At 49.4% G+C, this 16,223-nt stretch overlaps 1 protein-coding gene across 1 annotated transcript; it reads right to left on the reverse strand.

Annotated features, from left to right (window-relative positions):
• Window positions 1-13,118: 13,118 nt before the first annotated feature.
• On the reverse strand, window positions 13,119-13,637 carry LAJ45_11674 (uncharacterized protein; the record flags this gene model as incomplete). Its single annotated transcript, XM_046121149.1, has 1 exon — window positions 13,119-13,637. The coding sequence occupies one exon, from the start codon at window positions 13,635-13,637 to the stop codon at window positions 13,119-13,121; it is 519 nt and encodes a 172-aa protein (XP_045965656.1).
• Between the last annotated feature and the right edge of the window lie 2,586 nt (window positions 13,638-16,223).

The following is a 16,223-nucleotide window of genomic DNA, read 5'->3' on the forward strand; positions in this document are numbered from 1 at the left end:
AGCACCGGTGTGAGTTTGCAGACTTGGGCTGATCTTGCACATGCTGAGTTGATCATAACGATCGGGTGTTGGACAGAACCCATTCTTCTTGTCCTGGCTTAAACAAGAATCTCAAGGTCTTGATGAGCCTTACCCCCCTCTGTAAGGGCGTGGTCCCAACGCCGCGACAAGATGTCTGGTTTGGCGTTTAGTTTTCCAGGGCGGTATACAACTTTGAAGTCAAACTCCACGAGGTTGGCCGCCCATCGAGCTTATCTCGGTTTCAGCGCTCCTTTTTTTTGCTGGTTGGTGACGACCGTGACCGTATCTTTGTAGGAACGCAGAAGGTGACTCCGGGGGTGGTGTACCTCTATGGGATTCCGGGGACAACCCCTTGGCGAACCCAGGCTGGAGGAAGCCCAGAGGTGTAACGGGGGTAAAGCGAGCCCAACTCATGCCTAGGTTCGGAAAATATGGGAACTGAGGATCTTATCATCCACTAACTGACCCTTATAGCCAGTCTTTCACATCAGCTGAATAATGCTATTCAGGAAGGAGTCTATTCCCGCCTTGGCTGTGAGGGTAAGGGCCTTCCATTGGGCTACCGCATCATCCCTAGAGATAGCTTCGCCAAAGGCTGCTCTGAGAGCATCCACAAAGGAATCCCAGCACTTCCATTTCTCATCTAACACCACAGACATCCCAGCTATCCGGTTGGCAGAAGCTTGGTCAATGGAGTTGTGGTAAGCCTCATACCACTTGGCCGGGGCATCTCCTTCCATCAGGTTACCAGCATATCGGATCCTAACTTCTTCGGAGGTAAAGAACTGGCTTTCAATGGAGAAGACATTCTCACATTGCCTGATGAAGGTCTCCACATTGTTTGCTTTGCCATTGAACTTGGCCTGAGGGTGTGCCTTTGATTCTCGGGCTCTGGAGGCAGCGGAGGGGTGTGAGGGGGCCGGAGGTCTCATGAACTGTGTCATGGAGGCCAGGAGCTCTCTCTGCTGCTTCTCCAGCATCTTCCTGAGGTATCTCCGCCATCCTCTTCTATCTCCATACTCAGGCTCCGAATCTGAACTATCTGAGTCCCCTCCCGGGTTGGGATCACCACCAACCGGGGGGACTATTCCATTTCGTCCACCATTACCCGCTGGTTCTGGGTTCTGGTTTTCTCCACCGGGGGTTTCCCTCCGGCTGGAGGTTTCCCCCCGGCCCGGCTGGAGGTTCCTCCTGGGAGACTTCGCTCATTGAAGCATGACACAATGGCACCTAACTCCTTGTCGTGAACGTCATAATTCCGTTCGGCTTGTGACATCATTTTGGAGTAAAAGACTCCTGGATACCACTTGTTGTCATCTCGGTGGAATTGGGACGGTATGCTAGATTTAGCGAAGTTGGAGGCATCGGTCTCAATCTTGGTAGCTAGCTCGGCATCAAAGTGGGCTAGTACGGGGGCGGATGGAAGGCCTCTTTCAGGACTTCAAATGCATGCTCCTATCTCTCATACCAGGTAAACGCGGTGTCCTTGTCTCTTTCCACGGTTAGTGCCGGGTTCGGTTAAAGCCGGACCGAACTCCTGATTCGGCTAACCACGCTGATTCTCGGAACTGGAATAGGAGTTCGCTTATAAAAGCGGGGTATCCGTCGAACTAAGGAGGGTAAGAATTCTTTTCCTTCTATTCATTCTACACTCCAGGGAGTTCGATCTTTCCACACCCAACACCAAATTTATCACCTCCTTTCAGCAATAATGTTTTTCTTTATTCTATTCCTCTCTTTGTTCATTGCGATCAATTCGTCTATTGTACAAGCGTTTTTATCTAACGCTAGTCGATCTCGGCGGGGGACAAGGCTTAGATCCTCAACTGGTGCGGTTGTTACTGATCTCCTGGAGCTGGATGGTGGTAACACCATCTACGCTCGGAGAGTTGCTCGTAAAGCCGTCCGATCACGGAGTGCTATGAGGTAGGCATGATCCAGCGAGTTGTGTAACCTCTTCTTACTACCGCTAATGCTTGCACAGGCATGCTGTTCCTCGGGGTTTGGAGACCTCGACCTTCGATGGCCATTTCAACCAGGTCCCATTTCTGACTCGGGAGGATTACCGTCGTCCTTATCCCTTCTCCCAACCAGGGGACAGAAGTGTTGGTCAGGCTCGTGTCCGTGCGGCACTGATGGAGAAACGGGAACAGGTGCGGTGGATGCGGGATGAGATTGCGCGAGATGGAAGGGGAGCTGAGTGGATGCGGCAGCGAGTGGTCCAAGAAGAGGCAAGGGAGAGACAAAGACTGGCTCTCCAAGCATATTACGAGGCATGGTGGCGCCAGAAGAAAGCCAGTTATCCTCCTCTTCCGGACTCTTCCTGCCATCATCGTGGACGGAGTAACGTTGACTTTGGTTGGGACTGGGGCCCAGATGGGGAATGGGGCCCGTTGGTCAATGGGACTATCAGGATTTTCTAGGAGCGATCCTGGATGTGGTCTCCTTTCCGAGCGAAGCTGGGCGCTATAACCCTTTGAGCGAATGTGGGCGCTATAACCCTTTGAGCGAATGTGGGCGCTATAACCCTCTGACGGATACAGTGGAGACCATAGTAAAGTGTTAGCCTCTCCCATGCTAGCCTGAGCTGAAAAAAAAAAGCTAACTGCTCGGTTATTTCAGCATTGAAAGTGGTCCTAGGTGTTCAGGTAGGTTTTTTTCTTTCTTGTGGGGTTCTTTAAGCGAGGAGCTTAAAGTTATACTGTAACGGGGGTGCCTTGAATGATACACGACCGTGACTTCGATGTAACGGGGGTGCCTTGAAAGGGCGCGACCGTGACTTCGATCAGGTAGATAGGCAGAAAGGAATACGACAAGCTATCCTTTCGGCTCGTTCGATGGAAAGATAGATTTTCATTTGTTTGATCGTTATTTGTAGTCTAGAAACTTAATAACTTTAAGGGGGCTCCTCGCTGGTAAAGACTCGCTGATCCCCCGAGACCAAGCTGGGGCAACCGAGTTCCTTTATGGAAGTTCGGCGCCCCTCCCTTCATTCCCTCTTTCCTTTTTTCACTGGCCGTCCCCGCCTTTCAAATAATCTGGGGGCACCGCCTATTTTCTATCAGGGGGGAGGAGAAGAGTTGCTACCACACCGCGGACGAATTTTCGTCCGAGTCAAATCTCGCAATCCTTGCCAAGAAAGGGTCGGGATCCTAGGAACTAGAGGAAACAGCCGACCAGACAGCAATTGCTTATTCAGAGTATTTAGAATAGATTTGGGTGTTTTTAAAGCAAAGGTTTGCTTTGGTAGTTTGGGTCGCACTCTTACTCCCCCCAAAGATGCACCGGGCTGAAACAGGAGGGTTCCGGTGGTTCGACGCTCCGGGGGTTATTTTTGGGGGTCTAAAACGTGTTTATTTTGCAGTGTTTCCTCAACTCCGCAATGCGTTCATTCAACCACCCCAAATGGACCGGAGCATCGCCAGGATCCTTTCTGACGTGGTAAAGCATATTTTCCGGGCATCGGTTGCAAAGTTATTGTGCCTCAAAGGTTGAATGCCAAGGTAGGGTAACTTATGTTTGGGGTTACCCTTCCTTATTTGGCCTGCTCGTCCTGCTGCTCTAGTTTTGGTCCAGTCGTCTAGCTTGACCTGTAAGACTTCTTGCTCGCCAGGATCTCTACCCTCTATACCAATAGAGGTAGGGGCTCATCTGCCCTTGTCTTCACCCATCGATGAAGAACCAGCTGCGGTTAACCTAGGGCCGTATGGCTTGACTGGTAGAACAGGTATTTTTGTAACAGCCCTACTGTGGCCCTGTTACACCTTCAAATCGAATGGCAGACGGCAGCCTTAGAATTCCAAGAAGGTCAGACACAGTTGATCCACAAGCCCAGGACGGCGCTCCAGTCCTACATCCCTGGATGTGAGCCCACCTGGCAAGATACCGACGAAGTCACCCTACAGCACTTCTTTGTGGAACTGCAGAGCTACCTTAAGCACAGCCTGCACCAGGAAGTCATCAAGGTCGGCAATGCGATAGCTTTGGTGCAAGAAAGACAAGAAGCGGAGGCAGTCCTGCTCAGGGATGCCTTCGGCTACATCCGAGAACAGGTCTCCTCAGTCCAGGCACTGTAACGGGGGCAGTCTTTCGATGTATCGCTAGAATCCAATAGAATAGTTGCGGCCATGCAAGATAGAAATCAGGTGCAGATTCATTCAAAGATACTATTGCTAGAACTCAATAATCTTTAAGGGCCCTGCTACCGAGTAGGAGGTACTTGATAGTTCTGAAGACTGGAGAATCAGATAGTTGGGCTGGCAGGATCCTGAGTACTTATACTCCAAAGGATTCCGTTCCCTGCTCCTACTTCCTTACTAAGTTCCGGTGACTCTTTCTAGCGAAGAGGAAACAATACCTGCGCTACCCCGCTTCTCTCTAAGCGTTAGCGGGTGTTTTCAGTTCCGAAGGCAACCACCCTTAGTCAAAGCCTTTGTAACACCTGCAGTCTTAGTTGTCGCACAACCGGGACCTGCATGAATGAGCTGCCGCCCAGGTGTAAGCTTAATTATTGCTGTAGAACTCATCGCTTATTGTAGACTTCCCAGACAGGGTCCTTGCCACTACTGGCAGACTTATCATGTTAAGAGGATGTAGAGGATCGCCGAGCACTCAGAGCTTCACTCTGGCTGTGTAACGGAGCCATTTCAACTGTCTGGTGTATGAGTACACACAGGGCCCGGTTACATGCTGAGAGTTATTGTTAGAAGCCAGTTGCACAGTGACATGCAAGTACCGGCAGTGTGGTTAGCTACCAGCTGTCAAAGTAACTATATTCTGAGCGCTAGGAAGAGGATCTACTCATGGGAGCAATGACTGACGAGTCTGTGCCTCGCCAATGATTAGAAGGCTAGCCAGAGCAAAGCTATGAGTGCTCGGTGATCCTCTACATCCTCTGAGCATTGGAAGTCCACCGGTAGTGGAAGGGGCTATGCTTGGGAAGTCTACAATAAGCGAAAGCTCTACAGCAATGATTAAGCTTACACCTGAGCGGCAGCTCATTCATGCAGGCCCCTAGTTGTGTGGCAACAAAGGCTGCAGGTGTTACAAAGGCTTTGACTAAGGGTGGTTGCCTTCGGAATCGGAAGCACTCGCTGACGCTTAGAGAGAAGCGGGGTAGCGATGGTATTGCTTCCCTTCCACTAGGAGGCAGCACCGGAACTTAGTAAGGAAGTAGGAGCAGAGAATAGAATCCTTTGGAGTATAAGTACTCAGGATCATTCCCGCCCAACTGACCTGATCCTCATCTTCGAGTAGACCATTATCGGTAGCAGAGCCCTTAAAGATTATTGAGTTCTAGCGATAGTATCTTTGAATAAATCTGCACCTGATTTCTATCTTGCACGGCCGCATCTATTCTATTGGATTCTAGCGATACATAGAAGAGGCTGCCCCCGTTACAGGCTGGCCTTCTAGTCATTGACGAAGCATGGACTCGTCAGTCATTACTCCCATGAATAGATCCTCTTCCTAGTGCTCAGAATGTAGTTACTCTGACAGCTGGTAGCTAACCACACTGCCGGCACTTGCATGTCACTGTGCAACTGGCTTCTAACAATAACTCTCAGCATGTAACCGGGCCGTGTGTGCACTCATACACCAGACAGTTGAAGTGGCTCCGTTACACTACTCCCCTATTCCAGGATCTTGGTCTCCGAGATCTTTAATCTATAACGTCTTTATTCTATGCAATACTATATGACAAAGAAACTCCTTTTGGTGTGGAGTGAGATGTAAATCAAGGAATGCTACTGCCCCAGAGTCCTTTTGTCTCTTGGTTTCTTAGGATACCTCATGTGGAAATCCCGGAGGGCTTCTTCAGCACTCTTCCTGAGATGTTCCCAGGGTTCCCATGTAGCGTCCTCATTCTCGTATCCTTCCCATAGTACCAGGTATTCCACCCTTCTCCTCTTCTTATTGACCCGGCTATCAGCTACTTCTCGGACGATCCAGTTCTGTTCTCCTGCAATTTCCTCAGGTTCCGGTGGGGGAACTCTTCTCTCAGGGTCTACTGGCGCTCTATAGGGTTCCAGGAGAGAGACATGGAAGACCGGGTGGATTCCCATTTGCGGGGGAAGAGAGAGCTTGTAGGCACGGGTACCAATAGCTTCTAAGACCTTGAAGGGTCCCATCTTCTTCTGATCCAATTTTCCCAATGGCCGCTTTGTTTGCACATTGCGCCGGTCTAGAATAACCTCATCTCCAGGCTTGATTTCAGGGGGTGCCAGGGCATGTGCATCATACCACCGGGTCATTCTTAGTCTAGCCTTTCCCAAGCTTGCATTCATTGCCTGCCAGATAGATTCCCATTGAGATACCATGACCTCGCTTGCTGGATTGTTCCATTCAACACCTTCCTTTGGGACCGGCCAATTGGTCCTTGGTTCATATCCATAGTTGGCAAAGAACGCCGATACTTTGGTAGACTCAGAGACCGCAGAGTTATATGCATACTCTGCCAAAGGCAAGAGGTCCACCCAGTCATCCTGTTGATATGAACAATAACTCCGCAAGTAATGTTCCAGGGTCTGGTTAACTCTTTCTGTCTGGCCGTCCGTTTGGGGATGGAAAGAAGTGGACATCTTCAGCTTCACATTGAGGAGGCTCATGAGAGATTGCCAAAAGTGAGAGATGAACCTGCTATCTCTATCCGAGACTATGTCATCAGGTAACCCATGGAGTCTCTAGACTTTCTTCAAGAACAACTTAGCCGATCTTCTGTTTTATTGAGTGTAGGAAGTGGGATGTAGTGTGCCATCTTTGAGAAGCGATCCACTATTACTCAGATCTTTGTAACCCTATTTGACTCCGGTAATCCCACAATACAGTCCATAGAGATGGAGGTCCATGGCCGATAAGGTATCTCCAGTGGTTGGAGCATACCGAACTTCTTGTGTCTCGAGGTCTTATTCCTCTGGCAGCTGTCACAGCTCCTGACATATTCCTCAACATCTTTATCCATGTTGGGCCAAAAGAAGTTGTTCTTCACCCGCTCTAATGTTTTGAACTGGCCAAAATGGCCCACTACTTTAGAGTCATGGGTATCGGTCAGGATGTCCATCTGGAGTTTCTTGTCCTTGGGAATATACCATCGATTCTTGTAGAAGATGAGGCCGTCCTTGATAGACAAGTTCTGGTCCAAGTTGGGTTTCCTTTCAACCAGGGAGCGGTGCAGTTCCTGGCAGAATCCATCCTCTTTAGCTGCCGCACATAGGCGCTCTAAGAATGTATTCTGTAATTGATTCACCCTGACAGCCGCTAGCTTAACAGGATCCAAAACCAATTGACCTGGCCTAAAAAACATCTGTGGCTTCGGCCGCAAGGTTCCACTCCCCTCTTCAAGGCGGTGATCCCAACGCATTGATAGCACATCTGGTTTGCCATTTTTTTCTCGCGGTCTGTAGACAACTTTGAAATTGTAGCCTGCTAGGTCCTCAGACCATCTAGCTTGCCGCCTAGTGAGAACTTTGGTAGAATTGAAGTACTCCAAATTCTTGTGGTCTGTGAAAACCGTGATCTCATGCTCGCAACTTTTGAGCATGTGCTCCCATTCCCGGAACGAGGCTACAATAGCTCCCATTTCCTTATCATGAATGTCATAGTTGATCTCAGCCAGAGAGAATTTCTTAGAATAGAAAGCTACCGGATGTAGTTTCCCATCTTCCCCATACTGAGAGAGCACTGCTCCTTTGGCAAAATCACTGGCATCCGTTTCAACCACCGTTCTTCTGCTAGGGTCAAAATGGAGAAGGATTGGAGCGCTTGTGAATAGCCTCTTGAGTTCCTCAAATGCTTGTTCACAGGCTGCGGTCCAATACCATTTCTTGTCATTTTGCAAGAGGTCGGTCAATGGTTTGCAAACTTTACTGAAGCCTTCAATGAAGCGGCGATAGAAGTTTGCAAATCCCAGGAAACATTGTACTCCCTTAATAATTCGGGGTACTGGCCATTCCTGAACCGCCTCTACCTTGTCCTCTGACATAGATACTCCCTTTTCCGAGATGTGATAGCCAAGGTATTCAACTTCTCGGACATGGAAGGATGTCTTGCTGATGGAGACACACAGTTTTGCTTCTCTGAGCTTCTGTAGGACCTTCTCAACGAGTCTTTCATGCTCTTCCTCAGTCTCTGAGTAGATGAGGATGTCGTCGTTATAGACAACCACTCCTTCATCCAGTAGTTCCCTTAGCACATCATTGATCATTGCCTGGAAGGGGGAAGGGGCTTTACATAGATCAAATGGCATCACATTATACTGATATAGTCCATAGCGGGTTCTGAAAGCGGTTTTCCACTCATGCCCTTCTGCTATCCTGATCAAATTGAAGCCATTCTTCAGGTCTATCTTTGTGAAGATCTTGGCTTTGAACAACCTATCCCTGAGCTCGCTCATGATAGGCAGCGGGTACTTGTCCTTGACAGTGACTTTGTTCAATCCTCTGTAATCGACGCAAATTCGCCATGTCCCATCCTTCTTAGGTAAGAACAATATGGGTGCCGCAGCTGGGCTGTTAGATCTGGAGATCTTCCCCAAAGACAACTCTTTGTCTAGGTACTCTCGGAGGGCCCTCAGCTCTGGAGCGGAACATGGGTATAGTGGGCCAAATGGGGGAGCGGTACCAGGCAAGAGATTGATCTTCAGATCATTTCGGGAGTGCGGAGGCAGCTCCTGTATCTTCTCTTGACTGAATACATCAGCCCATTCCCTATAGCGGAGAGGTATCCTTTCGGCAATGTCTCCACCATCTTCATCATGCCATACTGAAGCGGCCAGTTGATATACTACATCTTCTTCTTCCATCATCTGGTATGAAGAGATGAGTTCAAACTTAATTGCTGCTGGGAGACAATTCTGCTTGCAGTAGTCACTTCGCCAGCTTATGGTATTGACTTCCCAATTGATATCCAGGTTATGCTTCCTTGCCCAGGCAATTGGCAGGTAGCCGGATATTCCTTCTTCCAAAGTAGCCACCTCCCATCGGAGTGTCTTCTTATGATCTCCCATGCTCATATGGATTGGGTGAGTGTAATACTCTCCTCCGCCCATCATGACATCTCCTTGAGCATCATACATTGTCAGAGGTTGATCTCGCCGCACTAAGGGAACTCCATGCTTCCTGATGAAACTCTGGTTGAGGATTGCTCCTGTACAACCGGTGTCAAAGAGGAATGTCCCTTGGGCGTCTTCAACTTTGTTCTTGACCGTCCATGACAGTCCTGCTTTCAGTATCGGCCTCTTGCCATGTACTGGTAAGGAAGGAAGTTTCTCTTCCAACTGTCTTCGCTTCTGTGCGGGTTCTGGACTTGGTTCTCTTTGTCTTTTCTCCATTGCTAATAGCTGTGGGCACTACTAAGATCAAAAGATCCTTTGGTTCTATTCCCAAGCGATAATATAGCAAGTGTGTTGTGTGGTAGTCTGATAGCGGGCTGGAAGTGTCTTGTAGCAAATGTAACTTTGGCAGAGCACTTACAGACCAGCTGTTTCGGGTCAAAAACCCATCCTCAGAGTGCTTGGAAACAATTAAATAGGCAGAAACACAATCATAATTTATTCAAGAGAAACAAAGAAACCGAGACCCAAAAGAAAACTAGTAAACATAGACTCTAAACAGACACACTTTCTACCAGATGATTTCGTTGTCCGAGTCTTGCTCAGGCTGAAAGACAAAATCTCCTGTAACCTCTGGGAGTACAACAAGTGGTTCTTCCGCTGTAACAGCGGCCACCTTAGCTTTCTTCTGAGGATTGGGCTTGCCAGATCCTCGTTTCCGCTTTTGTACCCTCACTGCTGCCACTCGGACAACAGTAGGTTCCCTGGAGCAACGATCGGTCCATTTGTGTCTGGACTTGCCGCACTATTCCACAAGTCAGTCTATGCACTCTACCAATAGGGAGTACCGGAAGGTCATACCTTCAAGCATACTTCTGCTTTCCTTCTTTCTTCTAGGATATCCCCCGGGATACCCTTCAGTTCCACCGCTTTGTCTTTGGAACTTGCTTCCTTCTGAGGTTTCAAGGAGCTTGCAGCTTCTCTCTTCCTCTTGGGGTGCCGTTCCTTCTCAGCGGGAGGATCCTTCTTGGTCCGGGCGGGTGCTTTCTCAGCTACCACCATCTGGTACCTCTCGTGGGTGTGCCCTAGCTCTCTTAGAGCAGCTATCCGCTCCATCAGAGACTTTGGCTTGGGGGTAAAGAGAGCCCAACTCATGCCTAGGTCCGGAAGGAGGGAACTAAGGATCTTATCATCCACTAACTGACCCTCATAGCCAGTCTTCCAAATCAGCTGAATAATGCTATTCAGGAAGGAGTCTATTCCTCCCTTGGCTGTGTGGGTAAGGGCATTCCATTGGGCTACCGCATGTAACGGGGGTGCCTTGAAAGGGCGCGACCGTGACTTCGATCAGGTAGATAGGCAGAAAGGAATTCGACAAGCTATCCTTTCGGCTCGTTCGATGGAAAGATAGAGTTTCATTTGTTTGATCGTTATTTGTAGTCTAGAAACTTAATAACTTTAAGGGGGCTCCTCGCTGGTAAAGACTCGCTGATCCCCTCGAAACCAAGCTGGGGCAACCGAGTTCCTTTATGGAAGTTCGGCGCCCCTTCCTTCATTACCTCTTTCCTTTTTTCACTGGCCGTCCGCCTTTCAAATAATCTGGGGGCACCACCTATTTTCCATCAGGGGGGAGGAGAAGAGTTGCTACCACACCGCGGACGAATTTTCGTCCGAGTCAAATCTCGCAATCCTTGCCAAGAAAGGGTCGGGATCCTAGGAACTAGAGGAAACAGCCGACCAGACAGCATTTGCTTATTCAGAGTATTTAGAATAGATTTGGGTGTTTTTAAAGCAAAGGTTTGCTTTGGTAGTTTGGGTCGCACTCTTACTCCCCCCAAAGATGCACCGGGCTGAAACAGGAGGGTTCCGGCGGTTCGACGCTCCGGGGGTTATTTTTGGGGGTCTAAAACGTGTTTATTTTGCAGTGTTTCCTCAACTCCGCAATGCGTTCATTCAACCACCCCAAATGGACCGGAGCATCGCCAGGATCCTTTCTGACGTGGTAAAGCATATTTTCCGGGCATCGGCTGCAAAGTTATTGCGCCTCAAAGGTTGAATGCCAAGGTAGGGTAACTTATGTTTGGGGTTACCCTTCCTTATTTGGTCTGCTCGTCCTGCTGCTCTAGTTTTGGTCCAGTCGTCTAGCTTGACTTGTAAGACTTCTTGCTCGCCAGGATCTCTACCCTCTATACCAATAGAGGTAGGGGCTCATCTGCCCTTCTCTTCACCCATCGATGAAGAACCAGCTGCGGTTAACCTAGGGCCGTATGGCTTGACTGGTAGAACAGGTATTTTTGTAACAGCCCTACTGTGGCCCTGTTACACTACTCCTCCCTCCGGTAGACTCGTCCCGAGTCTAACCTAGGGTTTTTGGTATGGTACGTTATGAGCATACAAGAAAATGTAGCTCTATTAATCATTCCATACAAACTCAATGTAACGGGGACAGCCTTTCCTCGTATCGCTAGAATCCGAGAGAAAGGATTTGGCCGTGCAAGATAGAAATCAGGAAATCGGATAGTTGGGCGGGAAGGATCCTGAGTACTTATACTCCAAAGGATTCCATTCCCTGCTCCTACTCCCTTACTAAGTTCTGGTGATCCCTTCTAGCGGAAGGGAAGCAATACCACCGCTACCCCGCTTCTCTCTAAGCGTTAGCGGATGCTTCCGGTTCCGAAGGCAACCACCCTTAGTCAAAGCCTTTGTAACACCTGCAGTCTTGATTACGCACAACCGGGACCTGCATGAATGAGCTACCGCTCAGGCGTAAGCTTAATCATTGCTGTAGAGCTCTTCTCTTATTGTAGACTTTCCCAGGCATAGTCCCTGCCACTACCGGCGGACTTATCATGCTCAGAGGATGTAGAGGATCGCCGAGCACTCAGAGCTTCACTCTGGCTGGCCTTCTAATCATTGGCGAGGCATAGACTCGTCAATCATTGCTCCCATGAATAGATCCTCTTCCTAGCGCTCAGAATGTAGTTACTCTGACAGCTGGTAGCTAACCACACTGCCGGTACTTGCATGTCACTGTGCAACTGGCTTCTATCAATAACTCTCAGCATGTAACCGGGCCCTGTGTGTACTCATACACCAGACAGTTGAAATGGCTCCGTTACACTCTATTTTTTTTTTTTTTTTTTTGCATCCATTTCTATTGACAAAGGAAACCTCAAGTGAAACGTGTGACCTAACAAGGGGAGACTCGTTTTCTCCACGCTTATCCCAGAACACTCCGTCGTCTCGGTTTCCCGCACTTTCCTGTATTACCATGCGTCCCATGATTTTCGGGGATACTTCGCATGGAACTCTCGGAGTGGCTCGTCTGCCATTCCTTACAACAATTTGTACGGTTCCCAAGAGTCTTCTGAGAGATAACCCTCCCAGGTAATCCGATATTGCACGAACTTCTTCCCACGACCAGCCTGCTGTCATTGGCTATCGGCTATTTTCTTGAGAACGTAACTGCCTTCCCCTTGAACCTCATCCGGAGGTGGAAGCAGTATAGCTCGTTGAGGGTCCAGCAGAGATATATGGAAGATATCATGAATGTTCCACTGAGTGGGTAGATTCAGCCTGTAGGACGCGACGCCAAGTTTCCCGACAACCTCAAAGGGACCCATTTTTTTTTTTTGGTGGTCTAGCTTATTTGAGGGTCACTTGGTTAAGATGTTGCATCGGTCCAGCATCACCTCGTCCCTAACCTTCAGTTCTGGAGCACTCATCTGTTTCTGATCATACCATTTTTTCTGCTGTGCTTGTGCCGCGCTGGACGCGTCGAAGTTGTCTAGTTTCCGTTTAAGTGAGGGCCAAGTGGAATCTGGTTGAAACCTATAGTTCGCGTAGAATGGCGATGCTTTGGTTGACTCTTGGGTGGCCGTGTTGTAGGCGTACTTGGCAAGCGGGAGTAACTCTGCCCAATCGTCCCGCTGACAGAAACAATAGTTTTTTGAGATACTGTTCTAGCGTTTGGTTGACTCTCTCAGTTTGCCCGTCAGTTTGAGGACGATATGTTTCGAATCTAGAGTCCTGATCGGAGATAATCTCCTCAGGAAGTCCATGCAGTCGCCGTATCTCCCGGAGGAAGATTTTGAGCAAGTTCTTCGATGGTTGCTTTGGTGATAAAGTCCATTGAAATGGAACTCCAAGGAATAGAGAGGACCTCTAAAGGTTGCAACATCCCTTTCTTCTTGTGTGTTTGAGGCTTTAGCGCGTTGACATGTATCGCAACTCTGAACGTATTCTTCCACATCGTTGTCCATCTTTTGGCAAAGGACAGTGCCCGAAGGCGTTCTGCCGTTTTGAATTGTCCAAAGTGACCAGCAGTCTTCGAATCATGTAGGGCGCTCAGGATCTTGAGCTTCAGTTCCCGATGATTTGGAATGTACCACCTTTCCTTATAGAAGACGTGTCCGTCCTTTAAAGTCAGGTATCGGTTCACCAGATTCCCAGAGGTGTTCTCAATGGCTTTTTTCAAAGAGAGGTACTCTGGATCTAAGGCTGCTTGAGCCCAGATTTCATCCAGGGCACCGGTGTGAGTTTGCAGATTTGGGCTGATCTTGCACATGCTGAGTTGATCATAACGATCGGGTGTTGGACAGAACCCATTATAAGTTGTCCTGGCTTAAACAAGAATTTCAGGGTCTTGATGAGCCTTACCCCCCTCTTTAAGGGCGTGGTCCCAACGCCGCGACAAGATGTCTGGTTTGGCGTTTTTAGTTTTCCAGGGCGGTATACAACTTTGAAGTCAAACTCCGCGAGGTTGGCCGCCCATCGAGCTTATCTCGGTTTCAGCGCCCCCCCCTTTTTTTTTTTTTTTGCTGGTTGGTGACGACCGTGACCGTATCTTTGTAGGAACGCAGAAGGTGACTCCGGGGGTGGTGTACCTCTATGGGATTCCGGGGACAACCCCTTGGCGAACCCAGGCTGGAGGAAACCCAGAGGTGTAACGGAGGTAAAGCGAGCCCAACTCATGCCTAGGTTCGGAAATATGGGAACTGAGGATCTTATCATCCACTAACTGACCCTTGGCTGTGAGGGTAAGGGCCTTCCATTGGGCTGCCGCATCATCCCTAGAGATAGCTTCGCCAAAGGCTGCTCTGAGAGCATCCACAAAGGAATCCCAGCACTTCCATTTCTCATCTAACACCACAGACATCCCAGCTATCCGGTTGGCAGAAGCTTGGTCAATGGAGCTGTGGTAAGCCTCATACCAGTTGGCTGGGGCTTCTCCTTCCATCAGGTTACCAGCATATCGGATCCTAACCTCTTCGTAGGTAAAGAACTGGCTTTCAATGGAGAAGACATTCTCACATTGCCTGATGAAGGTCTCCACATTGTTTGCTTTGCCATTGAACTTGGCCTGAGGGTGTGCCTTTGGTTCTCGGGCCCTGGAGGCAGCGGAGGGGTGTGAGGGGGCCGGAGGTCTCATGAACTGTGTCATGGAGGCCAGGAGCTCTGTCTGCTGCTTCTCCAGCATCTTCCTGAGGTATCTCCGCCATCCTCTCCTATCTCCATACTCAGGCTCCGAATCTGAACTATCTGAGTCCCCTCCCGGGTTGGGATCGCCACCAACCGGGGGGACTATTCCATTTTGTCCACCATTACCCGCTGGTTCTGGGTTCTGGTTTTTTCTCCACCGGGGGTTTCCCTCCGGCTGGAGGTTTCTCCTGGGAGACTTCGCTCGTTGAAGCATGACACAATGGCACCTAACTCCTTGTCGTGAACGTCATAATTCCGTTCGGCTTGTGACATCATTTTGGAGTAAAAGACTCCTGGATACCACTTGTTGTCATCTCGGTGGAATTGGGACGGTATGCTAGATTTAGCGAAGTTGGAGGCATCGGTCTCAATCTTGGTAGCTAGCTCGGCATCAAAGTGGGCTAGTACGGGGGCGGATGGAAGGCCTCTTTCAGGACTTCGAACGCATGCTCCTATCCCTCAGACCAGGTAAACTTGGTGTCCTTGTCTCCTTCCACGGTTAGTGCCGGGTTCGGTTAAAGCCGGACCGAACTCCTGCTTCGGCTAACCACGCTGATTCTCGGAACTGGAATAGGAGTTCGCTTATAAAAGCGGGGTATCCGTCGAACTAAGGAGGGTAAGAATTCTTTTCCTTCTATTCATTCTACACTCCAGGGAGTTCGATCTTTCCACACCCAACACCAAATTTATCACCTCCTTTCAGCAATAATGTTTTTCTTTATTCTATTCCTCTCTTTGTTCATTGCGATCAATTCGTCTATTGTACAAGCGCTTTTATCTAACGCTAGTCGATCTCGGCGGGGGACAAGGCTTAGATCCTCAACTGGTGCGGTTGTTACTGATCTCCTGGAGCTGGATGGTGGTAACACCATCCACGCTCGGAGAGTTGCTCGTAAAGCCGTCCGATCACGGAGTGCTATGAGGTAGGCATGATCCAGCGAGTTGTGTAACCTCTTCTTACTATCGCTAATGCTTCCACAGGCATGCTGTTCCTCGGAGTTTGGAGACCTCGACCTTCGATGGCCATTTCAACCAGGTCCCATTTCTGACTCGGGAGGATTACCGTCGTCCTTATCCCTTCTCCCAACCAGGGGACAGAAGTGTTGGTCAGGCTCGTGTCCGTGCGGCACTGATGGAGAAACGGGAACAGGTGCGGTGGATGCGGGATGAGATTGCGCGAGATGGAAGGGGAGCTGAGTGGATGCGGCAGCGAGTGGTCCAAGAAGAGGCAAGGGAGAGACAAAGACTGGCTCTCCAAGCATATTACGAGGCATGGTGGCGCCAGAAGAAAGCCAGTTATCCCCCTCTTCCGGACTCTTCCTGCCGTCATCGTGGACGAAGTAACGTTGACTTTGGTTGGGACTGGGGCCCAGATGGGGAATGGGGGCCGTTGGTCAATGGGACTATCAGGATTTTCTAGGAGCGATCCTGAATGTGGTCTCCTTTCCGAGCGAAGCTGGGCGCTATAACCCTTTGAGCGAATGTGGGCGCTATAACCCTTTGAGCGAATGTGGGCGCTATAACCCTCTGACGGATACAGTGGAGACCATAGTAAAGTGTTAGCCTCTCCCATGCCAGCCTGAGCTGAAAAAAAAAAAAGCTAACTGCTCGGTTATTTCAGCCTTGAAAGTGGTCCTAGGTGTTCAGGTAGGTTTTTTTCTTTCTCGTGGGG

Source organism: Morchella importuna, assembly GCF_003444635.1.
Source record: "Morchella importuna strain M04M26 chromosome Unknown Morimp01GS084, whole genome shotgun sequence".
Classification (NCBI taxonomy): domain Eukaryota; kingdom Fungi; phylum Ascomycota; class Pezizomycetes; order Pezizales; family Morchellaceae; genus Morchella; species Morchella importuna.